Genomic DNA, 26,650 nt, shown 5'->3' with positions numbered 1-26,650 from the left:
ACTCACTGAAGCAGGAGTAGCAATTAGTCTCTCCCTTTCAGTTGAAAACTGTTTACAGTAACACGCCAATCATTTACTTTTATATATTCAAATATGACTACATTTGGCATCCATTCCACTCTCTGCCCTCACCCTCTCACTCCCGAGTTATGGTTTGAGAATGTGGGACTGCACATAGCTCCTCTGTACAGATGTTTATCCAAGTTCCACGCCATTAGATTGAGAGCAACTGAAGGAAAGGAATAGATTCAATCCTATGAAAAATGAATGGAGGCCGACCATGTCCTGACCATCAAAGACCATATCCAAAACCATGGAAAATGTGGTGGTAAATGTGGCAATCTCAACTGTACCTTAAATGAGAGGGGGGAATAAGAAAAGCTAAAAAGCAGAAACATAAGGAAGACAGAAAAATGCCATGTCCTTTTTTAAAAAAAAAAATTATTGATTGATTTTAGAGAGAGGAAGGCGGAGAGAAACATCAATTTGTTGTTCTACTTATTTATGCATTCATTGGTTGATTCTTGTATGTGCCCTGACCAGGGATCCAACCTGTAATCTTGGCATATCAGGACAATACTCTAACCAACTGAACTACCCTGCCAGGGCGAAAAAGCTCTCTCTTTTTATCTATTGTCTCCAGATCCTTTTTGGCAGGAATCTGCTATGTGCAGAGGGAAAGACAGTTCCGTGATGAGCCCCTTCTCTCAGCCTGAAATAGTCCTCTCCTGTGGGACTCCTGCTCACTTTTGAAACACACTCATGCTACCTCTTCCGTGAGGTCCTCCCGGAGCCCTCCAGAGACTGTCTCTGTGATCCTATAGCACGCTGCACACCACAGGTCAGGGCACTGGAGATGCTTTTTGAAGGAGGCATCTGCTTACCAACCTGCTTTTTCTAAAGCACATGGATTATTCCTATTATAAACAAACATGTAATTTAGATGATTAACACTAAACACTAGGTTAGATCCTTACCAATTAACACTTTTTAAAAAAGACAGCACTTACCACACTGGTGCTGTGAACTGGCTCCGGCACAGCCTTAGCTGTTTCTTCCTGGTCTGAAGCATTCACCACAGAGGCATTTTCCTGGGCCAGCCCAGCCACTTGCCCGCTACTCGTACTCTTCAGCTTATCTGCAATTCGCTGGTTTTCTTTCTCCAACTTGATTTTGGCTAACTGTGCTTCCAACATCCAATGTTCTTTTTCCTGCTCCAGTTTAGAAATCTTCTCCAAACTCTGCTGAACCTTGAAGGCAACAGAGAGGTTTGCACCTTAGAGGATGATGAGGGTAAAACTCAGTGGCCAAAAAAATACTTTACAGAATGTAAACCAAAACTACCCAACTAAGTTATAAAAAAAAAAAAAGCTTGACCCTGGAATAGGAAAAGATTCATTCAACAGGATACATAAAGCACATCCATAAATTAAGAAACTGATGCTCAGTGGATAGAGCGTCGGCCTGGGAACTGAAGGGTCCCGGGTTCGAGTCCAGCCGAGGGCACATGCCCGGGTTGCAGGCTCAATCCCCAGCAGGAGGTGTGCAGGAGGCAGCCGACCAATGATTCTCACTCATTATTGATCTTTTTATCTCTCTCTCCCTCTCCCTTCCTCTCTGAAATCAATAAAAATATATTTTAAAAAACATAAATTAAGAAATTGAACTATAGTAAAATTAAAAATTTCCCTTCATCGGAAGGTATCATTAAGAAAGTAAAAAGGAAAGCCAAAAGGTGGAAGAAGCAGGATGTATCCAATAGAGGATTAATATTCAGAACATATTAAAGCACTTCTACAAATCAATAAGAAAAAGACAGATAACCCCACAGAGAAATGGGGGGGGGGGAAAAACACCTGAATAGACATTTGAATAAGACTATAAACATAAAAAGAAGGTACTCAATGTAACGATCAAAGGAAAGCAATTTAAAACCACCCAAATGACTACTAGTAAAATTTAAAAGAAAAAAAGGTGAAGGGATTAAGAAGTAAAAATTGGTATTTACAGAATAGTAACAGCAATGTAGATTACAGCATAGGGAATACAGTCGATAATACTGTAATAACTATGTATGGGGCCAGGTAGGTACTTGAGATATCGGAGACTACTTTATAAAGTATATGATTATCTTATCACTATGCTGTCTGTACATTTGAAGCAAATACAGAATAATATTGAATGTAAACTGTAATTGGGGGGAAAAAAGAAAATACAAAGATGGGCATGTTTGTGGAGTAACTGTAATAATCATAAACATAGTGCTGAGAGGAGTGGAATTTGGGACAAACACTGAAAAACTGTTTGGCAGGATCTTTTAAAACTGAACATAATCGATGACCCAGTAATTTCCCTTCTAGGTATATACCCAATAGAAATGCATGCATGTTTACCAAAAGACATGTATAAGAATGTTCATAGCAGCACTATGATAGCCAAATACTTAAAACTACCCAAATACTCATAAGCATAAAAGAATAAATAAATAATATATATTCACACAATATTCAAAAGCAATAAAAAAGGAGAGATTACAATTACTTATAACACAGATGAATACTACAAATATAATGTTGAATGAAAGAAGCCAGACCTGAAAGAGCATACACTACATACTCTTATGTAATAAAAAGTTCAGTATCAGACAACAAACCTAATCTATGAATGCAGGATAACAGTTATCTTTGGGAGAGAGAAGAATAGCAACTGGAAAGGGGCATGAGGAAAGCTTCTGGGGTCCTCGTAATTTTTTTTTTTAAGGTATACCTTACATAAATAAATAAATATTATTTTTAAAAATGTTTATCTAGGTTCTGGTTACATTAATTTATTGGGTATATATTAATGATTTGTATACTTTTCTTTAAGTGCATGATACTTTAATCAGAAGTTTAAAAAGCTAATTCTCAGGGCAAATAAAAGTTTGAGAATTACATCAAATAAAATCTTATACTGAATTCCAAATGCTTTACCAACTATCATGATTGAGCAATCACCATGTACCAGCCCTATTCATGGTACTTTCCTCCCGTTATCCCACTGAGGCCTCCTGACAATCCTACAGTTTTCATTTCTCAAAGAGAACTAAAGCTCCCAACAGCTATACCACCTGCTGAGCCGGCAAATGGCAGAGCCAGGATTTGGGACCCCATCTGTCTTGCTCACAAGTCTGATTCTTTTCACTATATCACACTGCCTCCCATTGGCTCAATTAATCCTTACAAGACCCTGAAAGGTAGATATTGTCCTCACTTTAGAGAGGCAGGAAGTGAGACCCAAAGTGTTTATCAGACTAGCCTGCAGTTGGTCAGTGGCTGAGTGGGAAAAGCAATAGTTTTGAAGTCAAACAATTCTGTCCCTTAGTAGCTACTTTTGGTAAAAGCTGCTTCATTCTTTGAGCCTTACTTTCTACACATAAAATCTAAAATCAGTTCTTTAGGTATTCCACATTTTATTGTTTGTCTCAGGAATTGTTTTTCAGGAATCATTCTGTGTATGAAATTTTTAGCATACAAATATCGAAAAGATAAGTGATATGTGTCCTATGAAAATAAGGTCAGCATAGATAAAATATTGCTGCAGATGAATTTGTGTTGTCTTTAACATAAACATTTGCAAAACTCAAAGCAAGCCAGTGTTAAAGTGAATAAATCTCTGACAAAAGTTAAACTGCTGTCAGTTTGTACCAACTTGTACAAAGATAGTACCTCCTACTTCATCTGCCTCCAATTCGATCAAACAATTGAATATTAAAATTTTTTCATTCCTGCTCATTTAAGAAATAAAACAATTCACTGAGTCTCTAGCCCCTCCCTCCTTTGCCTTGTTATTTCAGACATTTAAATCTAGTACCTAAAGAAAGAATTATCATGGCCAAAGTGTGTTGATACTAGTTTACTGGCAATTATAACACCGATTGAATCAAGATGACTTTAAATATAGAATACAAAGAAACGTCTTTCAATGCATTATGCTTATGGTGCTTTTTAGCATGTGTTAAACAGTTAACTTTACATGTTTACTTTATCGCCTTTTAAATCACCCTATGTATGTTTAAAACCTTTTCTAAGGGATTTAACATTTATGCTCTTTAACAAGTACCATGATTTTGCAGGTGCCATACCTGTTGTGCAAGGCCTTCTCGACTTTCAGTAGAGCTGAGAAGGACCCGGCGGTTCGCCAGTGCTTCTTCATAAGGCACAGACTCCGAGAGGGGCTATGGGAAAAGCATCATAAAAATCAAAGAAAAAGATCGTATTAGCTTCATGATCCTACATATACAAATTAGAATGCTAAATGGGGTTTGATAATAAATTCAGATGTATGCCAAGATAGACTATTTTCTTTAATACATGTGAAAAGAAACCTCTTAAAAAAAAAAAAAAAGATAAGTAATAAAGGTGAATGTCATACCAGTTACAAACTACTATTAAAACCATATTGTCTTGCACCAAAATAGAAAGATAAAGGAACAGGATAGGCAATCTAGAAATAGACAAAAGCATATACAAAAATATATTATGTGACAAATGTTTCATTTTTAAGTCAATGATGAAAGGGTAGTCGAGATAAATGGTACAAGAACAACCAGCTAATAATTTAGAAAAATAAGTAGTTAGATCACTGTTTATACTCCTCATATCAAAATAAATGAACTCAAGATGCATTGAAAAGCTCAACCTAAAAACTTAGACCACAAAAATACTGGGGAAAAATAGAGGTGACCATCTCAACTTTAAGAAGTACCCTGAGTTTCCAAGATTCCCCTAACTGAGAATCACCATGGTTAAGAAAAAGACTGGTTTGATGACATAAAAATTAAAACTTCTATTTAGAAAAATTAGTACAGCAAACTGAGGGGGAAATATTTATAGTATAAATAAGAGATGAAAATCCTTAATATAGAGAGCTTTCTACCCTAATTAGGAACATTTATTTAAAAACAGATAAATAATTTGGACAGGGAATTGATAGCATAAATATTCATGATAACTTTATGAAAGAATGTTCCACTTCAATAATAAGCAAAGAAATGCAAATTAAAATAACAATAAGAAACATCTTGTCTGAGGTTGACAAGTATTGAATTTTTTAGTTAAATTTACACTCCTATTAATGATAAACTATAAATCGATAATCTCCCTAAAGTGTCAAAATATGAAAATGTGTCAAAACATGAAATATTCATAGACTTTGAGCCAGCAATTCCTTTTTTAGGAATTAATCTTAAAGGTATAACTAAAACAATTGGACAAATATAGAAAGACTAGAGGCCCAGTGCATGATTGAATCATGCACGTGTAGGGTCCCCTACACGCTTTCGCTTTCGATCGCGGGGGAGCTGGGTGCCTATCTGCTGGTGCACCAGGCCTTTCAGAAGCTTCCGGCGCGGCGAAGGCTTCGGAAAGCCTGGTGCCTGAGCAGACAGGCACCCAGCTCCCACACTTTTGCTTTTGATCGCTGGTGCACCAGGCCTTTCAGAAGCTTCCGGCGCGGCGGAGGCTTCTGAAAGGCCTGGTGCCTGAGCGGACAGGCACCCAGCTCCCCCGCTTTTGATGGTCCGCGGTGGACATGAGCTCGCTGCCCCAGAGGCCCCTTCTGTGCCGCAGCACAGCCATGGCGCAGACGCTGAGCTCGAGCTCAGTGTCCTGCCGGCCCAATCGGCCATCCCGGCCACCCCGAGTCCCGCCCCCCCCGCGTCTCCTGGCCAATCGCGGGCATAGTGAAGGTACGGTCAATTTGCATATTTGTCTATTAATAGGTAGGATAGGTAGCCATATACATGGTTAAAGTGTGTTCGTCTGTATGTACATGTGAGCGTGTACATACACACATTAAAATTTTTTTGGATACAGATATACTCTAGCAAAGTTAAGAGTAGCTAGCTTTGGGTGATAGGATTTGGGGTGACCATAATTGTCTTCATTTACTGCTCTATCTTCTGATTTCTTTTTGCAATGATTGTATATTCTTACTAGATTCAGATAAAAATTATAAATGTATTCCAACTATTTTTCTGTTTCTACAAGTTTAAGATTTTCTGAAGTTTGACACTGGCTGCCTGGCTGCCTCACCCTAAACAGTCTACCAGGAAATGGGGACATGACTCCAACATGGCCTATGCATATATCACATATTAGGTTTGGGTCTCTATTACCTCTTCCTCCTCAAATACCCACAACATTCACCAAACACCTGTGCCTCAAAATTGTGTAAAATTTAAACACTGTAGTATGAGTTGTGGAAAAACTCTTGCCATTCTCTGGAATTATTCCTGATTTTTCCTCTGATTTAAATGTTAACAGAAGTTCACAAACCTTTCTCAAAGCCTTCATGTAGGCAGCAGCTTTTTTCTTGTACTGTAGCATGCATTCGGCAGAAAGAGGACTAATGAATCCACTCGCTACCTTAGGCCCATAGCTCAATGAAGCAATGAAGTAGTCCACATTGTTGCTGAAGAAAGATGCAATCTAAAAGAAGTGCAACAAGAAAATAGATTTTGTTTTCCAAAAATATATCTATATATATAAAAAGCCAGCGACCAGAACACTGTAATGACCAGAAGGACCGGTCGCCATGACACCCACTGCAGCCAGCGAACCGGAGAGGATCAGGTGGTGGGGCCGGCTGGCCCACCGCCCACAGCCCCTCCCCATGACTGGCCCCACCCCCAATCAGCCCCCCCGCCCCCAATCGGCCCCCTCACCCCAATTGGGGGTGGGGCCCCCTGGCCAATCGCCCACAGCCCCTCCTCCCAGCCAGCCTGGCCCTGGTCAGAACGATCAGGGTGGGGCGGGCCGGCCGGCCAGCCTCCTGCTTGCTCCTCCTCCCAACAGGCCCACCCCAATCTTCCGATTGGGGCTGGGCCAGCCGGACCCTACTCCAATTCATGCACTGGGCCTCTAGTCTAATATATATACATCCTATATAATAAAGATATAATATGCAAATGGTCGTTATGCCATGAAGCATAATGACTGGATCACGGATCAGCAGGAGGGTGGGACAGCTAGCTACAAGCCAGCAGAGGAGAGCTACAGGAGGGGGCAGGGCAGCAAGCTATAGGGGGGGTAAGAGGGCGGAGGGAGCTACAGGAGGGGGCAGGGCAGCAAGCTATGAGGAGGGGTGGGGGAGAGCTACACAAGGGCAGGGCAGCGGGCAGAGAGCTACTGGAGGGCAGCAGCGAGCTACTGGTGCACAGATCCATGCATAGGGCTACTAGAATATATATATATATATATATATATATATATATATATATATATATATATATATATATATATATGTTTGTGTGTGTGTGTGTGTGTGTGTGTGTGTGTGTATTAGCTTTCCAAGCAAAGTTAAAGACACTGAGAATGGAAATGAAATTTCAGCACCTGCCCAAAAGCCCACATTTTTTATTTGAGAATGCCTAGGCAATGATTTAATAAAAAGACAATATCAGTATAAATATTGAGACTATACTTCTGACAGGTCTTAATCTAGATAATTTTTATTCTTCCTAAAAACCAAAACTGATTCTGATTTATTCAGAATATTCCTAGATGATGTTCATGAGCTCTGGATCTCATTAATTCTGCCACTGCTCTCAAAAATAGACATATTTGAATTTATACATTCCATTTGAATTTTAACTTTAAACGTTTCATATTATAACATAACCATGACACAGGCATCTTGAATATGCACTCTCTACTTAAATTTAATTCGGTAAATCTCAATCTATACATCACAAATATAATAGAAAAGACTGAAAATTAAGTAGATCCTTGTTATTCACTGATTTAACCTTTATTAAATCTACATAAGGAGCCACAAAAATCTGTAACTTTGTTAGGCCATAATTTTGAATCTACAGTGCTATATGAAATTCTGGTATAAATAAAAATGTCTAAGGAAGTTCTTAGCCAGAAAAATTATTCCATTTTGATAAATAAGGAAAAGTGACTTATGAAACAGAGTATTCTACATTGGCAAAAATTGCTCAAAAAGTAGGCAATTAATTACTAATGATCTGAAAGATTATAATTTTCATTAATAATTTACCTTGTCAAATGAAATTCTCTATTAGACAGTATTCAAGAAAATGAGGATCTAAAACTCTTGAGCTATATGTTTCTTATGCATGACATAGACAATCATATGCCCAGTGTTTGCATTTAGGTCATGGTAGTATACAGTGAGGTTTATTTATTCTTTCCTATTTCTTATGTCTATATTTTCCAAATGTTCTTTCAAAAGCATGTTATACTTTTTATTGAGTTTTTTAAATAACAAACAATAAAATTTATTTTAATCAAATCACATTAGCTACAAATTAAGCTACCACAGACTAACATTAGTTCAGGTACTTACTCTAGTTAAAAAACATTTATAAAAAATTCAGACTGAAAATCAAATACCTTTTCTTGAGACAAAATTTTAAAGTTTTAGGCAAGTCAAATCTAAAATAAGCTATGAGTATACAGGTATTTAATATTCCAGAGTTCTCATAAAAAAAGTGGCAAATGCAGAGACCCTGTAAAACGCCAACATTCTCTTTTTCTGGAATTTGCCTTAATTGAATCAAAGTTAGAATTATCCTCAGAAAGCTTCCAGCATGCCTGTAGATAAAAGTATAAAAGCTGAGGCAGTGGATATGGCCTTCTGTCTAAGGAATCCTGTAGGCACAGATCTGTGAATTGACAGAACCTAATGAAAACACCTTTTAATTATGGCTCCAAACTATAGCAAACTGGCACAAAGACAAGTCTGAGTTTGGGAAAAATAATACTGAAGATCTGACATAACCTATGGTCATTTCTGATTAACTTAAATCACTGGTAAAAATCTGTTTCTATTATGGTCAACCTGTCAGAAAAATAATGGTATATAAATATAGATAGAGATTAGCATTTCCTTGAGAAATTATGTTGTCTGTTGAAACAAATGGGCTAAGATCATCCTGAACACAATCCTTTCAGTTTCATACTAGTACATATGGGGAATTCTCATAGAAATCTTAACCTTTAAAGGCATGCATTCTTAGAATGCGACTTCTGCTAAAACTAATAGGTATCCGAGATAGGATGAGTTTTAAAGAAACTGCACTTTGGCCATCCTATATAATATAAGCCTAATATGCAAATCAACCTAACGATGGAACAACCACCAGAGGGCAGACGTGCACTGACCACCAGGGGGCAGATGCTTGACGCAGGAGCTGCCCCCAGCCCACAGGGCCCAGGCCAGCCAAGGCAGGTGCCAGTGGGGGCCCCCCCATCGCCCCACCGGTCGCCCCACATATCGGCCCTGATCGCCGGCCAGGCCTAGGGACCCTACCTGTGCGTGAATTTCGTGCACTGGGCCTCTAGTTTTATAATAATACTTAAGTACTTAATGGTCCAAATGATCATTATCCAGTATTAAGAGTTCAATGAAAAGATATATGTTAAAGGCACTTTAAAAGTACTTGTTAAGGTATAAAACCACAGAGGTAGCTTTACCATAAGTATTATCAAAATACAAACAAAAAATTAGAGGGGGGAAAAAATACCAAATTTTTTTCTCTTTTTATGTACCCCAATTTTTAAATATACCCAAGAGTCTATCTATATTGAGACCATCTACAATCTTTAAATGACCAAATAACTCATTAAAACATAAAGTGTGAGTGATCCCCTTAGTCATGACAAATGCTTAACAATAATTACCATATTGGTTTAAATACTGGGTAGGGAGGAGGGAAAGGGAGATAACTTTATTTTACAAAAAGCCTGAGAATCCAAAATTCTTTCACAGGTCAATTTTCCTATGTCACCAAAGGAAGAAAAAAAAAGCATATTTAAATATTGAATTTAATGTCAATATAAACAGAGACATTATGCTAAGGGAAATAAGCCAGTCGGAGAAAGATAAATATCACATGATCTCATTCATATGTGGGATATAATGATCAACGTAATTTGATGAAAAAGAATAGATCCAGAGACAAATGATAAGGGAGGGGAGGAGGTTAGAGAGCAACCAAAGGACTTGTATGCATGCATATTAGCATAACCAATGGACACAGACACTGGGGTGGTGGGGGCTTGTCCGGGGTGAGAATGGCTGGGCGGGGAGGTCAATTGGAAAAAAAGGAGACATATGTAAAACTTTAGACAATAAAGGAAAAAAAATGAAATAAAAAAAAATATATATATAAACAGAGAAAAATTACCTTTCCTGCTCCATTTGTTAATGCCACTACTGATGACAGGATACAGTCATTCGTCGTTATGAGCTTCTGTGTTGCTGTTGGAAGTTCATGCTCTATTGTAGCTTTTTGACTATAATGTTTGGAAATATCTACAAAGCAGTTGAATGAAAACTCATTACTACCTATGTACAAGTGGCATATACTAGTAGATAACTAATCTGTTACCTTCTCATATCTATTCTTACAAATTTACTCAAAAATGGTCCTAAATATTAAGATTGTGCTGAATATCAATTGGGTCGCAAATCCTCGTGGAAAGAATAGAGAGAAGTGAAGGTCCCTTAATACCATCCTGACATCTCTATTACAGCCACCAGCTTGTATGTCTACGTCCCTTATTTGAATGTTAGTCCTTATTCTAGTGTTGGGTAAATGACCCTGACCAGCATTTAACCTGATTAAAAACCCTGATTTGATAGTCCAATAAGCACAAATGAGAATTTATCATATTTATATAGCAAACCATGAGCCTTGAAGAGAACAGCCAACAGAGGCACAGTGTCCCACAATCCTTACTGGGCCTTCGCTAGTTTGCTAGTACACACTTAAGCAATGAAAAATGTCTGCACAGACAAAAGATTGATACTCCAGTGTCTGGCTTCACGTGCTGCTGCCTCCAGTCCAAGAATATTACAAGGAAGTTCTGTGGTTAGAAAAGCATAGAAGAGAGGCTTAGATATAAACATGTTAAGACAAACTACAGTAGGTGAAACTGGCCAAATATCTAAGCTTGGAGTTTTCTGGATCTCTGAGAAATAGAATAATTTTGCGTTGGAAGTAAGGGAAAATGGGAGAATTATTAAGACAACATTGATTCACAAGGAAGGGTAATTATATTTTTAAATAATAAAGTGTTTACTATAAGCCTCCTTTGAATTTTTTTAGAATACTTTCGTTATACAGCATTATCATTACCAACAAAGCTAAAAATAAATAACACAATATGAAAATTAAATTTTATAGCAGGTGTGTAATCAGAGACTTTCCTTTACTGAGAATCAGAGATTTAGTTGATTTCAGACAGTAGATAATTAAGAGGAAACAAGAAAAAAAATGGTATTTGAAGTTTAACCTGATATAATCATGATAGTTTAACATAAATTACTGCAAATTTTATGAATATTATTTTTACTAAAATTTTAAAACTAGAGTATTATTTTATTTATATATTTTATATACATATATACACATATAAACTTTTAATTTAATACAATTTTAGATTTATAGGAAAGTTACAGCCAGTTTTCCCTATTGTTAATATCTTACATTACTATGATATAGTTGTCACAGCAAAGGAACCAACTAATTAGTACATTACCATTATGTTTAATATATTCTTAAAAATAAATTATTATTCTCTATATATTCAGAAGAGTAAATAAAAGTTCTATTGAAATGCTGAACATTTTTTTGTATACTGAACTTGCTAACCCTTAACACAGACATTTTCTTTCTACACATCACAGAAAGTTTTATTTAATATTTTACAGGAAGTGTACAATGCTATAATACAACTTGGTTGGTAGGCAATCTTAGTTGATTGGTATGTGATTGAGACACTTATGAAAGATGTACAATACTAAAAACACTTATGTAGCTTCTATTTGGATCAGTGCTGTTATAGTTTGATAATAATTCTCCCAATCCAATTGTTTACTCTTTATTCAGTCCAAATATTTTAAATATTTAGGGTGTTCTTTGACATTAAACTTTAACTCTAAAAAGAACAAAGAAATCAGAGATTTTTCTTTTGTTTCCTATGAGTCTACCCACTTTAGACCTGAGACTAAACATCAACAATTCTCACTTCAAATGTCCCTTGTTAAAGGATCAATTCATTCCTATTTTAAATCCCTGTAGGATACACATTTTTTTATAAATCTCTCTCTCTTTTTACAGAGACCAGGCTGCCTGCCTGCCTTCCAACTCAGGGCAGAGCAGGAAGGGAAGAGATTTGAACAAGAATCTCTTAAACACAAAGCTTCTTCTGTTAATTCCAGTTAATGCTCACTCTGAGGCTTCATGGGAGATACACAACAGTCCTCCAAGCGAGGTAAAGAGATTTGAATTGTAAACCTAGCAACAGGACCCCATAATCTTGCCAACCATCCTTCATGTTTCCCAATATTCTCTCTTTATATTACGTTCATTTTCAAGGACAGAAACAAGTGGAGGCACAAAGGGAGGCACAAAGGGGAAACCCAGATCTTCCCATAATCTCCATCAGCTCATGCCAAAAAATGACAGCAACATTCTTGGATTTGGACCATTCGGCATCTTCTCCATTTTATGTAATGTATGAGCAAAAGCATCTTTAGAAAACCTCGGATATTATAAATTAACTAAAAATACAAATAGAATCGTATAAATGAAGCTTTAAGACCCCTCTCACTGGAGAGCTACCCTCCACTGCGCTAGCCTCTCCTTTACAGGAATGTTGGAGGAAACCACTAGCAGGAACAAGTCATAGTATCAGCATAGGGAAATTTAGAAAACCAAACCAAAAAACCTCGAGTCACTGAGCCACTTGTGGTTTCAGTGGCCTAATTCTAGGTTAAGAAAAATTCTAGATTACAGGACTACAGCTAAGTTTGAGCTTCCCAAACCAAACACTGCACAGGAAAAAGGGACCAGTCCCTTAGGTTTTCTATAAACCAGACTAGGTTCTGCAGGGTTGGGATGACTACCGTCACCTGCTACCAAGACTGTCTATTCAAGCTGTGGTTCCTGCAACCAGGATTCATCCAACCAGAAGTTGGATAGACTTTTAAAGTTCCTTATAATTGAAGACAAGCCACAGGAAGGACCATTCTCCAGACTGAATGGTAAGGTGGTGCTGGATAATACAGCTGAGACTAAGAATGATTCCCAGTGCCATAGGTAATATGTCCATCTACAGAAAAGCCCCCAAAATACCCATCTTATGCATAATTTTAAGTTTTAAAAAATTATTTCTGTGACACTAGTAATTGGTCACTAACCGTTAACTAAACAGCCCAATGAATAATCTAAGCACTGAGCCTCTTCCAATAGTCCTTAATAATTGCTCTGGCCCTCTCCTCCTTTCCCTACCCCAACAGTCTTCAAAATGAAGAGAAAGAAGGAGAAAACCTCGCAGCCACACAGAACTATAGATTTAAAACTGTCAGCACTCTGAATCACATGCTAAGAAGCATGTGAAATGCTTTTCGGCACACTCTAGTCTCAGAAGCACACAAGCAACTTTTGAAAAGTGATCAAAGCTTAAAAACAGACCTTCATTTCTTAAGGCTGTGCTGAACAAAATAGGACTTAAAATGGACACTTGACACATAAAAATGCACAGGTTGGTGGAAAGTCAGTGCATTCTTTCTGGGAACTTTAAACCTTGGTTTCCTCAATTCCTTTCATGCTTGGGCTCTAACAAGTGCAATGTATTTTGCTTAATATCCTCTGAACCGCATGTCTGGTTTGATGCAATTCACACACCTGCCTTAAGTCAGTGTAATGTATTTTCGGCTTAAGTACTGTGCACAGGGTTTCTCTTTAGCACTTTGTTTACCTTCAGAAATGAAGCAGATGGGAAAAGCAGAAGACAGTGAACTATGCACTTCAATGTAAGCCAAATGCTACTAAGCTTCTATCTGGGGTCTATTAACCTTCACAGTATTTGTTTAAATCTCATTCAGGCAGATCTGAGAAAGTGGGATGAAGGTCTTAAGTTTATTTGTGTTCTTTTTCAACCTCACCTTTCATGACATCATGAAATCCATCCAGAGCAGCACCAACATTTGTTAAGACGGAACTGAAGTTTGCCCGAAGGAGTCCATCTGGCTCCGTACCTAGGAAACCAAAGTCACAAACCTAAGCATTTTCCCAGAAGACTTAGCCTGAAAAATTGACAGCCCACTATTTCCCCCTACTTTTGGGAAGACAGAGAATGAAGACTGTTTGTGATATGTTGAGAATAATGGCTCTTAAAATCATTGCAGACACTTTCAGATATAATGGCAATAAACATAAAGACATATCTAACTGATCTGCATTCCCCATGTCCACAAATATTTTCAATGGTTAATAATCAAAATTAAATTACTAAGCAGGATTATATCTTTCATGATTCTTTTGGAAAAGAAGGTCTTTGTGAATTTTCACCTTGTTACTCTATAACACATTTCTCATTTTATTCTTTCCCTACACATTTTTTTAAAAATATGTTGTTATTGATTTTTAGAGAGAGAAGGGAGAGGGAGAGAGAGGAGAGAGAGAGAGAGAGAGAGAGAGAGAAACATCAATGATGAGGAAGAATCATTGATTGGCTGCCTCCTGCACGTCCCCACACTGGGGATCAAGCCTGCAACCAGGGCATGTGCCCTGACTGGAATTGAACTCTGACCTCCTGGTTCATGGGTCGATACTCAACCACTGAGCCACACCAGCCAGGCCCTACACATTATTTTATAAGCATCACTAAAAATAGTATTACTGAAACATCACAGAGTTCTGCTTCTGGCATGACAGCATGAACAGCTGTACAGATCAGCTCTCCAGCACAACTGGTGAAAATTATTAAAAAGCAACCATTTAAAATTCTGGAAATGATACTAAAAACACAGCAAGTGACGAAAAATTTACTCAAGAAAAATCTATAATAATTTGGTAAGAATAGTGAGACTCTGTGGTATGTGAACCAAGACCCACTCCTTTCTTCCTTCTCCCTACCAGCTCATACACTAGAAATCCCACTCCAAACTGGTACAGCCAAGAAGACAGGGCTCCTTCTCCCAAAGTGCTGGAGACTGCAGTTCTCATCTTGCCCTCAGGTACCTGTTGGTGAGCATGACTGAGAGATGCGGGTTCCCTTCTTTCACCTAGCCCTGAATCATGGATGGAGGCTCTACCTGGCCACAGTGCTTCTGAGAATCTGGGGCCCGGATCACCCTTGCCCCAGTCCACCCATGCCCCAACTCATCAACAGAAGTACCACGCTGAAAAAGGCAAGCCAAGGAGACCTGGGGGCTGCTGTCCTACCCCTCTACCAAGTGCTCACCTACTAATGCAGGTGTGTCACTCTGAGAGAAGTACATCTCTGACCCCCTCCCCAGCACCAGATCCATGGCTCAGAGATTTAAAGTAGGAAGCAAGCCTTAAAACAGAAAGCTCTGAATCTCTTCTGAAAGGAACTGAATTAATTTGCAAGAGCGTGGAGGGTTCCAGCCTAGGGAGACATGCTCTAAAAAATGATGAAGCTGGCAGTGAAAGCAATTAAGAGGAAATTGGCAGTTCATTAAAGATATAAGCTAAACTATAGGCTGGTTGGGGTTTACCACAGAGAAGCAGAGAAAGATACAGCTAAGAAGGGCTCTCCCGGGTTCAGAATAACTCTCAAACACTATCTCAAAAACTATAGCTGCTATGTATATGCTAGGTCTATAACTAACTATACCTACAAAGGAGCCCAAATTTAATTAGATCAGTCTATGAAGCAATTTATGCCCTTCCAGGCATTGTTGAACACAAAGAAGCTATCAACCAGCAATTAGTGGAGCTTAAACCTGGGTATGATTAAGGAAGGAGATAATAAAAGGGAGACCTGTTAAAACCACCATCCTCCCAGGGTGACTGTGCCCAAGTCTGAGCCTACTTAGCAAATCAGGGTATAAAAATTATACTGTGAAAACTTCAAAATAATATATAAAAAATTACAGAAGACCTACCTAGATGAAAAAACATACCATGTTCATAGATCAGAAAACTTAATATTGTTAAGATGACAATACTCCCCATGTTCATTTCCTAGGGCTGCTGTAACCAAGTACGACACATGGAGTGATTTAGGGCTCTCCCTTAACCAGTAGGACCTCATCTTAACTTGATTACACCTGTAGAGATCCTATTTCCAAACAAGGTCACAAACACAGGTATTGGGGTTAGAACTGCAGATATCTTTCTGAGAGACCCACAAAACTCCCCGATGTGATCTACAGATTCAATGTAATCCCCATTGAAATACCAGCTGATTTTTTTTGTAGAAACTGATAAGCTGATTATAAAATTTGTATGGAATTGCAAGAGACACATAACAGCAAAACAATCTTAAAAAAGAACAAAGTGGACTCCACTTCCTGATCTCAAAACTTACTACAAAACAACAGTTATCAAGACAGCGTGGTACTGGCATAAGATAGACATATGGATCAATGGAGTAGACCAGAAATAAATCTACACATCTATGGCCAACTGAGTGTTAACAAGAGTGCCAACACCATTTAATAGGAAAAGAATAGTCTTTTTAATGAATGGTGCTGAAATAACGGGATAGCCACAGGCAAAAGACAAGTTATACCCTTATCTCTCACCATATACAAAAATTAACTCTAAATGGATCAAAGTCCTAAATGTAAGGGCTAAAACTATAAAACTTTGAAAATTCTTCATGACCTCAGATTTGACACTGGATTCTTAGATATGACACCAAAAGCACAAACAATGAAAGGTAAATAAACTGGACTTCGCCAAAATTAAAAATGTTTGTGGTTCAAAGGATACCATCAAGAAAATGAAAAATAAACCACAAAATGGGAGAAAACATTATAAATCATATATCCAATAAGAGATTTGTACAGCCTAATTGAAAAAAATGGAGAAAAGATCTGAATAGACAGGTCTCCAAAGAATATATGCAAGTGGTCAATAAGGGCATTGAAAGATGCTTGACATCATTTGAAACCACAGAAATGCAAATCAAAACTGCAATAAGATACCACTTCAAAAAGTCAAATAATATTCAATGGCTAAAATAAAGTCAAATAATAACAAAAATTGTAAGGATGTGAAGAAATCAGAGGATGTATAGAAATTATACATTGTTGGTGGGAATATAAATGGTGCAGCCACCTTGAAAAAGAGTCTGGCAGTTCCTCCAGCAGTTAAACACAGAGTTACCATATGACCCAGCAATTCCACTCCCAGGTATAATATACCCAAGAGAAGTGAAAAGATATGTCCACTCAAAAACTTGTTCATAATTGTCTATAGCATCATTATCAATAAGAGCCAAAAAGGTAAAAACAAAGCAAATTCCATGGACTGATGGGTAAATAAATAAAATGTGGTATATTCATATAATAAAATGTTCTTCTTCAATAAAAAGAAATGAAAGACCAATAAATACTCAACGTGGATTAATCTTGAAGACATTACGTTATGTGAAAGAAAGCAGTCAAGAAGACCACATATAGTTCTATTTATATAAAATGTTTGGAATAGGTAATTCTAAAGACAGAAAGTAGATTAGTTCTTGCTTAGCACTGAGGAGGGGCAGAAGGGGAAATAAAGGGGTGAAGCTAAAGTGTACAGGGTTTCTTCTTAGGGCAATGAAAATATAGATTGTAGTGATGGTGTATGTATCTGTGAATATACTATAAGCCAATGAACTGTACACTTTAAAGAAATAAGTTGTATGGTACATTATATCACATTAAAGCTGTCACCAAAAAACAACAACAAATCACAGTACCAGGAAAATCACAGCATTTTTTAAAAACATGATTTAAACTGAGATCCATTCAATTACCTAAAAATACTTTTTTGAAATTAGAACAAAGGGAAACGAATGGCATTTTTACTACTAAACCCCCTATGCTACTTTTTGTAAAGTTATTACAAATTCTTTTGTTTTGTCTGTCTCCATTTTTAAAAGAAGAAAGGGAATCAATATGAATGCATGTCTTCAATTACATCTTTAATTTAACTTAATAATCACATTTATCACCATTTTATAAATGGGAAAACAGGTACAGGAAAGTAAGGTGATTTTCCCAACTTCATAAATGTGTAAGGGGCTGAAGGATTTGAATTTGAGTTTTTCTGATTCCAGATCCTATGCTTGGCTCACTCACCCCAGCTCACATCTGGCTCACACCTCCCTTCTCTGGCTTCTTGTTCTCTAAGTTCTTCAAGTTGAACCATGAGTGACAAACATACTCACTTGGCAAGGCGAGAAGGCTGACATAAGTCTGCAGCTTCTCAAACACAGCTGTCATCTTTTTCATGTCCTGAGACAGCTCTAGATTCCTGGCTCTTAACGCAGATGTACAAAGAGAAGATTCACATTCTTCTTCTAAACTAGGAATGGGCAGATATTTTAAAGTGAGCATTCTGAACATTTTCAATTAGCTATAAGAAACCATCTACATTCTCAAACAACTCTATCCAGAGACAAATTTTTTAAAAAAAATTTATCTCATTTATAAGGTTTCTTTTTTTTTTTTTTAATCCTCACTCAAGGATATGTTTTCATTAATTTTTAGAGAGAGAAAAATGAGTGTGAGAGAGAAACATCGACTGTTTGCCTCTCACATGCACTCTGACCAGGGATCAAACCCACAACATAAGTATGTATCCTGACTGGAAATCGAACCCGCAACCTCTTGGTATACAGGACAAGGCTCCAACTGAGCCACCGGCCAGGGCTGAGGTTTCATGTTTTATACCATGATATATATACCTGCTTGCTGCAAATGTCAATGGAATAACAGAGGACTAAATGGAAAAAAATAAAGGCATGTGTCCATTATCTTTTCATCCTGAGAGTAGCATGAAAATGCTTCCCTTAAAAATATTTTCAGGAGAACAATATTTCATGGACTGAATTCCTAAGGAGAATTAATCAAATAGGAACTAGTAGAGAGAATCATTAAAAACTTTTTTAGTATACTAAATTGCAAAAGCCATGCAGATTGGAACAAACAATCCATAGACTCAAATCTAAAAGTAAATGATTAACATTCATAAACTACATTGTATCATTTTCAAATTTATATGGTTACTGTAGAAAACTCAATTATAAATTTTTAAAAATCCTTGTGGATCCCAGCCAATGTGGCTCAGTGGTTGAGCGTCTACACATGCACCAGATGCACCAGGAGGTCACTGGTTCAATTCCCCATCAGGGCACACACCTAGGTTGAGGGCTCGATCCCCAGTATGGGGAGTGCAGGAGGCAGCCAATGGATGTTTCTCTTTCATCAGTGTTTCTATCTCTCCCTTTCCCTTTCTCTCTCTCTGAAATCAATAAAATGTTTGTTATTTTTTTTAAAAAGATTAAAATTCCTTGTGGACGCAGCAATTTATTAAAAATGTTGCAGGTGATCAAGTAAAATGCTTTTTATACAACTAGAGAAATTACTAGCACAGGAATGATCATCATAACACTTCCCTTGACCTTCCACTTTATTTATGGCAGACAGCTTCACTGAATATTAAGCCCATTTACCACTAAAGAATATGTCATCTTGTCAAAGTGATATTTAAACCAATGACCAAAAATTGCCTAGAAACACAAATACCTGGTGAGGGAGGACTGAGAGCATATGAGACAGAACATTCCAAGAACAGAAATCTTAGGTCAAGAAAGAACTTATCCAGTCTTTCTAAAAATGTAATAGTGAAAAAATAATAGAAAATAAAAATGCATAACTGTTTCAAGTATTAAGTACCACTTTGCAATGGTTCTAAAACAGATTCTTCTTAAAAATAAGCCAAATCATGTTATTTAAATATCTAGAGTCAATTTTCAAAAACAAAAAATAATTACATTCAACCATAACATGTAAGGATATGAAAAGAAACTATAATTCATAATAGTTTAACTCCCTGATTCCTAAAATTCTGTCATATGCACAAATCATAGAATTTAGTTACTGACATGCCTTAATAGGTTATAATTAGGAAATAAGATGGCTCTTAACCCATATTAATTTTTTTAACAATGAAATTTTATATTTTTGAAAAGCTAAAACCTACTACTTTTGTTTTATAAGAACTTACAAACTATTATTACTTGTACATTTTCAAAATCTATAAGTAACTCATTTACGTATTTTCTAAACCTTATACTACAATACATGTATGTTCTTCTTTTATGTCCCATTATTCTTTTTTTTAATATATTTTTTTATTGATTTCAGAGAGGAAGGGAAAGGGGGAGAGAGAGATAGAAACATCAATGTTGAGAGAGAGAATCACTGATTAGCTGCCTCCTGCATGACCCCAACTGGAGATCAAGCCCACAACCCGGATATGTGCCCTTGGCCGGAATTGAACCCGGGACCCTTCAGTCCACAGGTCGATGCTCTATCCCCTGAGCCAAACCAGCCAGGGCTGTCCCATTATTCTTTGATATTTTTTTAAAGGTTAAATCTGAGATGAAAATATTTAGAAACAGAAGTCTTGGTAGTTTTAGGTCATAAGTATCAAAACTTTTAAGCAGTATTATCAACTTTCCAGTTACATAAATTATTTTCTCTTGCCTTTCCAAAATATTTAAGATGGGATATTTAAGGTTACTAAATGACATATCCTTTAAGGGCTAGAGTAGATTAAGTTTTTAGTTTATAACTTAAATAAACTACTAATAAAAAGAAGAATATACCATTTCAAAGAAATCTAAGGACTATAGGTCCAAATATAGTTAACTATTATAACCCCCCGCCAGATATTTACTGCAAAAAAATAATAAATACCCAAAACTAAAATAGATTTTGCAATAAATGTGTCATTCACGATCACTGAAAATAATGATTCGTATAGCATTATGTAGTTATAGTAGTAACCACAGTACAGAACAACAACAACAACAAAAATCCTAGCTGATAAACTGCAATTCCATTTTCTTAAATGTAAGTTTACACTGTTCAAGCCACTTTTTTCCTTTTCACAGAAGTCCAATTGGTTGTGGTTGCAGACAGGTCAGGCAGACACAAGAGGCACATGCTACTATTTTATTAACTCCAGCGCAGGTCATGTGACACCTCACAGTTCCCCAAGCTCCCCAGCCTCGAGGGATAAATACCTTTTTAACTGATAAGGAAGAATCTTCCTAAGAAAACACATGTAAGAGGTTAAATGCTCTGAGAAAGTTTTCAATTTCACAGTTGTCTCCTAGAAGAGAAAAACAATTTTGAGGTTAATAGTTATTTGACAAAGAGGAGCTCCCACTTCCAGAAGTAAAACAGAAGAAAATTACCAGGACAGTCACAGTATCTTCAGTAATACTTTCAAATAAATGAAGCATTCCTTCCTCAAGAGGGCGGACATAGGACGCATTTTCATGAAGGTATTGTGAGAACTAAACAGAAAGGAAGGAACTGAGTTAGATCACTGGAAACTAACGAATACCAACATATTTGTAAATAGACTTACTAACTTACAAACCTAAAAACTTTTTTGGGGAAAATTTTGCTTTTATACAGAGATGCTCCCTCTAACAATCCCAGGTACTATTCCCAAGTCCCCATCCCAATATAAAATGAGGACCAAGAAGAGGAATGACATAATTAACAAACCAGGCAGCCCTTTTTCCCTAAACTCCTGCTTCTCTCCATAGGGGTCCTTGCTTATATATATATATATATTTGAAAATCAAAACTGTGACAGATTTCTGTGTTATATACTTCATTTTTTAACAAGTCTATTGAGTATAGCTTCTTTTACTTTTACTGTATACAATATTCAGGATTATAATTCCAAGAATATAACTATCATCAAAAAAATGATATAAAAACTTTTATAACTGTCACTGATACTTGAATATTTACAAAGGATTAATTCAGCAGGAAGAATTGATTAAGAGAAGATCCTATAGGCATTTAAATAATTTAGAAGCAAAAAGTTAATTTTCACTTATGAAATACTTCAATTACCAAAGTATTATATAATGGCTCAAATTTTGACTTCTCAGTATAAAAATAAAAGGTTTCATTCTGCAGAAATGGAATTCAGTTGACCCTACCACAAACTACTCAAACATATGCCCCAGGGAAATTCACTTAATTCTCTTTGGGCTTTGATCTTTAGAGCTATAAAATAAAATAAACTCTAAGCTTACAGGTGTAAACATCTACTTTAAGATTCTATAAACAAATTTAAACATTCTAGTCATCTTTTAACAAATGGTTTTTGAATCTCTTTCAATATTACAGACTTACTAGAAAATCACATATCATAGGTCAAAGCATGAAAGGAAAAATATTGAGAAATATTTTTTTTCAAAGTAATAAAGTGTTTCAGACAAAATTCCAATAATGGATAAAGAACCAGGATTGAGTAGAAAACATTTTTGATATTATAGGAACTATAAAAATACATATAATTACATTAAAATGTTGCCGTACTGTTTTCCAGGTCTTCTGACAGCTTTTTCCCACAGTGATATTAAAGAGCCTTTCAAAGACCCAAAATTTAATTTTTATAAACTTCAACAGATTTGTGGAGTCACACCAAAACTGATGAAAGCCAAGTACCTACTAAAGCTTCTTTATATGTAAGGCATAATAATAATGTTGATGGGAGCCAACCTTTATTAAGTGCTGTTCTTAGTGCTTTGCATGTATTGTCTCATTTAATCTTCATATATACAGACATACCTGTAAGGTAGGCACCCTTATCCCCCATTCTAAAGATGAGGACTGAAGCACAGAGAGGCTAAATAAATTGCCCAAGGGGAAAGACTTAGACTGGAACCCCAAAAGTCTGACTGCAGAGGCCAAGCCTTTGCTATACTAATGTAAATGGCACGTAGGGGATCTGTGGACATAAATACAATACAAACCCTGGGAATACTGCGTGATGCACAAGAACAAGCTAAGATGAGGCATCAGGTAAGTGGGGAAAATGGCATGACTCATTTCAGGCTGGCACTTAGCAAATGTTGATAGCAAGATCCCTCAACTTCTTTCCTGTGGAGACAGCCCGTAAGATGGCCTGAGGATCTCTGCCTCCTGCTGTTCATGGCTTCGTGTAGCACTGTTGCAAAATGTCTCAGGGTTGGCCTCAGTGACAGTATAATATGGCAGAAGTGATGGTATGTGAAGACATGCACACTCCCTGTGCTTTCCTACTCCGTGATTTTGTTCACGTCTCCCTCTTCTAGGGGCAAAAATACCTATGCCACTTTTCTCCTCCTATACAAAACATGCTCATTTTTCAAAGCGCATCCAAATTGCCAAAGATTCATTCCCAGACAATGTCACTGACAGCAATCTTCCCTCCTTAATGACCACATATCGCTTACTGGCCATAACCACTCACTCACACACTAAGGTCTTTTAACAACTCCTCTAGTATTTAACTTCTTAAGAATTCCATGTTTGCCACACTTTATCTTGAAGAGGAAAGACTATGACTTACAGTTTTTCCCCGTGCCTTCGACAGTACTTTGCTGATGCACAGAAGTGGTAGAAAAATAAATATTAAGTTTCCCTGCTTGTTCAGGGCAGACAAAAGATATCTTGAGTTAAGTTTACCTTCTGATTCAATGGAGATATAGTGTCAATGGCAGAATCCACAGGAAAAATCTGAATCCTCTGTTCTGTGTAGGTGTGGAAGTTCAGAAGAGCCGTCACAAGGTCTTGAACAAAAGCCAGGGCCTGCCCAGCAATGTCTCGCATCTTCAGCTTTAAAATGAAAAAAGCTATAGTTAAGTCATCTATCAAATTATAATTCTCAAACTACTTTACTAGGTGTACCAGTTAATAATGCGGATTGTGTAATCAAAGAAAACATGCTAATTTTAAGAGAAACATCAAAAGTGCTGTATTCAAAGTAACATCCATAGCTAGCTACACATTTTCCCATCTTTCAGGTAATTTGTGGATACTATCCCAATAGAACTTTTCTTGTTTTGAGGCAAACCACCCAGTTTTCCACTTCTTCGTACGTTTTGAAGAGCTGCTCAGAAAGTGCGTGTGCCATCAATCAGAACAAGTGGGAATCTGAAGGAGCACTGTCTGGTGAATACAGCAGGTGGGTTAACACTTCCCAGGCAAGATCTTCTAACGTGTCTTTAACTGGTTTTGAAGTGTGTGATGGAGTCATCATGAAGCAAAATTACTTTGCTGTGTCTTCTGGAACATTCTGGTCCTGTTACAATCAAAGCATGGTTCAAATTGATTATTTGTTGTCAGGAGGGATCAGTATTAACGGTTTCACCTGGTTTTAGAAGCTCATAATACACCACACCTTCCTGATCCCACCAAACGCAGAGCATTGTCTTCTTTCCGAAGCGATTTGGCCTTGCAGTCGATGTTGATGGTTGACCTGGATCAACCCATGATTTTGTGCGTTTGGGATTCTCAAAATAAATCCACTTTTCATCGCCAGTCACAATTCGATGCAAAAAAGACTTCCTTCTGTGCCGTTGAAGCAACATTTTACTGATGACTTTTCGGTTTTCCATTTGTCTTTCAGTTGATGTGGCACCCATTTTCCTTCCTTTAAAATCTTTCCCATTGCTTGTAAACGATCGGAAATTGTTTGCTGAGCAACATTTAATCTTTCTGCAAGTTTTTTTTTTAGTTTGACACGAATCTTCATCCAATAATGCTTGTAATTGTTTCTTTATTTTTTTTCTTTTAATGCTTGTAATTGTTGGTCTTCAAACTTTTTCAGTTGATCTGGACATTCTTTGTCTTTCACATCGAAATCATCACTTTTATAGCGTTTAAACCAGCGTTCACAAGTATCTTGAGATGGAGCATGTCCACCATAAGCTTCCCGAAGTATTCAGCAGCACTTTTCTTCAAAATAAAGTAATGAATTATAACTTCCCGCAAATGCTCTTTTTTTGGCATGAAATTTGACATTTTTAAGTGTAAAAATATCTATGATGTTAACACCTTCAGCAAATTTGACATCAAATCGCATATATATCACAATATGTGTAACTCCATCTATCTTATTAACCGGTACACCTAGTATTAAGCCTAGGAAAAAACATTTGAATGCTGGCATAATTATTCCTTAATTTAAATTTATTTGCTCCTACTGGAATTTTAATAGTCCCATCTAAGTAAATGAGAAAGCCACCAGTTTTGGCAAACACACCTCCTCCACTTTACCTGGACCATTTAATTGCAAGGTCCACCAACCTAGAAGAAAAGTATGGCTTATGAAATTAGAGCATCCCATAATTCAGTTCTAATGTTATCAGACAAGAGAGACAGCAAAAAAAATCTGTTATCAATTCAATAAACAGCAAGTTACACAATTTTTCAAAAATGTTTAAGAAAGTATAGCAAAAGTTAAACACAATAATTTAGTACACTAAACAGGGGCCCAAATAACTAATTCCTGCTTCTGAAAAGTGTGACATGCACATTACTGAAAAGAAAACATGTACTTCATCTTTACCTGATGTCGCCTATTGTGGAGTGGAACGTTCAGAGCATTATACTGACTATATTCTACAAAACAAAAATAAATATATATTAAACCTTTCATTTTACATTTACAGAAAAACAGCTTAATTGCAAAATAATAAATTATTGCAGCAAAACCAGCTTTACATAAGTATTAAAAATGATCAAAGCCACAATAACAGTATAGGAGAATATGGAATTTACACACAATCAGTTGTTTCTAAGATAAAGTATTACCTCTAATATTTTTTTACCTTTAGGATAAAAAAATTTTTAAATCCTATTTTTCTTTTTCTAAGAAATCCTTTTAAAACGTTAAAATCCTTTTAAAATGCTATCAAGATTACTTAGGGCTCAGTTGGTTTTTATCTTGGTATATGCTAAATATACACAATAAAAAAAGTGAATTTTGGCTTTTTCCAAAAAGGCTGGCTTTGAAGCAGTTATAAGACAATTTAAAATCTCCCTAAGAAAAAGAAAACAGGAAAAGAAGAGAAAAAAATTAATAAAAAATTTAAAAATAAATAAATCTCCCTATGAAATATGAGGGCTAAAGCTGATGAAAAGAACAAAAAGAAAGCAACCCTCTGTCAGGCCAATGAAATTTATTGCCAAAAGATAAGAAATTATTTTAATTAGTTAGCTATCACAGAGGGGTTCAAAGTTGCAAATAACGAAAAGCTGTACATAATACCTACTTGTATCATTAAAAGGTACTTTTTCATTGATGATTGATAAGGATTCCTCTAATCTACCTGACAAATCTTCATGAAGATTCTTTAACTGTAATTGACTGAAAGAAGAAAATACAAAACCACATTATCACCAATCAGACATGGATTCTCATTTGCTTATTACCTCAACAGCTGGTATCAGGCTTTCAGAGAACTATGCCTGACATCTGAGATACTCTAGGTAGTAGAGAATTATTAAAAGATGGAAGATAAGAAAAATACTAAGCCTTAATTCTAAAGCCCCTGGGACTTTTGTTCAATGATGTTGAAGTTTAGAAGAATTTGTCATAGTTTCAGTATTTTATACAATTTTGAGTTTATTTCCCCAAGCATAGAGTAATCTTAGAGTCATTGCAACATCACAAATTTTCTCTTTACAACTCATAAATGTTTGCTCAAGTATTATGGTAAAGTTCTTTCTTATGTATTGTATCATTTTGTTTACTTTGGTTCAAAATCTGATCATTTTCTGATTTTGATTCCATTATGAAGTATACATC

At 36.5% G+C, this 26,650-nt stretch overlaps 1 protein-coding gene across 1 annotated transcript in view; it reads right to left on the bottom strand.

Moving 5' to 3' along the window:
* The window catches only part of PPP1R21 (protein phosphatase 1 regulatory subunit 21), a 54,006-nt gene that overhangs the window by 10,108 nt on the left and 17,248 nt on the right, over window positions 1-26,650 (bottom strand). Inside the window, exons 7-17 of the mRNA XM_054728212.1 lie at window positions 26,115-26,209; window positions 25,409-25,461; window positions 23,524-23,673; window positions 21,246-21,347; window positions 21,072-21,160; window positions 18,207-18,343; window positions 13,966-14,058; window positions 10,199-10,326; window positions 6,318-6,470; window positions 4,124-4,216; window positions 1,011-1,250 (exon numbers count right to left, since the gene is read on the bottom strand). Of these exons, the coding sequence (XP_054584187.1) occupies window positions 1,011-1,250; window positions 4,124-4,216; window positions 6,318-6,470; window positions 10,199-10,326; window positions 13,966-14,058; window positions 18,207-18,343; window positions 21,072-21,160; window positions 21,246-21,347; window positions 23,524-23,673; window positions 25,409-25,461; window positions 26,115-26,209 (1,333 nt within the window). The remainder of the gene's footprint in view (window positions 1-1,010; window positions 1,251-4,123; window positions 4,217-6,317; window positions 6,471-10,198; window positions 10,327-13,965; window positions 14,059-18,206; window positions 18,344-21,071; window positions 21,161-21,245; window positions 21,348-23,523; window positions 23,674-25,408; window positions 25,462-26,114; window positions 26,210-26,650) is intronic.

The sequence above is a fragment of the Eptesicus fuscus genome, chromosome 16 (assembly GCF_027574615.1).
Source record: "Eptesicus fuscus isolate TK198812 chromosome 16, DD_ASM_mEF_20220401, whole genome shotgun sequence".
NCBI lineage: Eukaryota > Metazoa > Chordata > Mammalia > Chiroptera > Vespertilionidae > Eptesicus > Eptesicus fuscus.
This window is presented reverse-complemented; position numbering and strand designations above follow the sequence as displayed.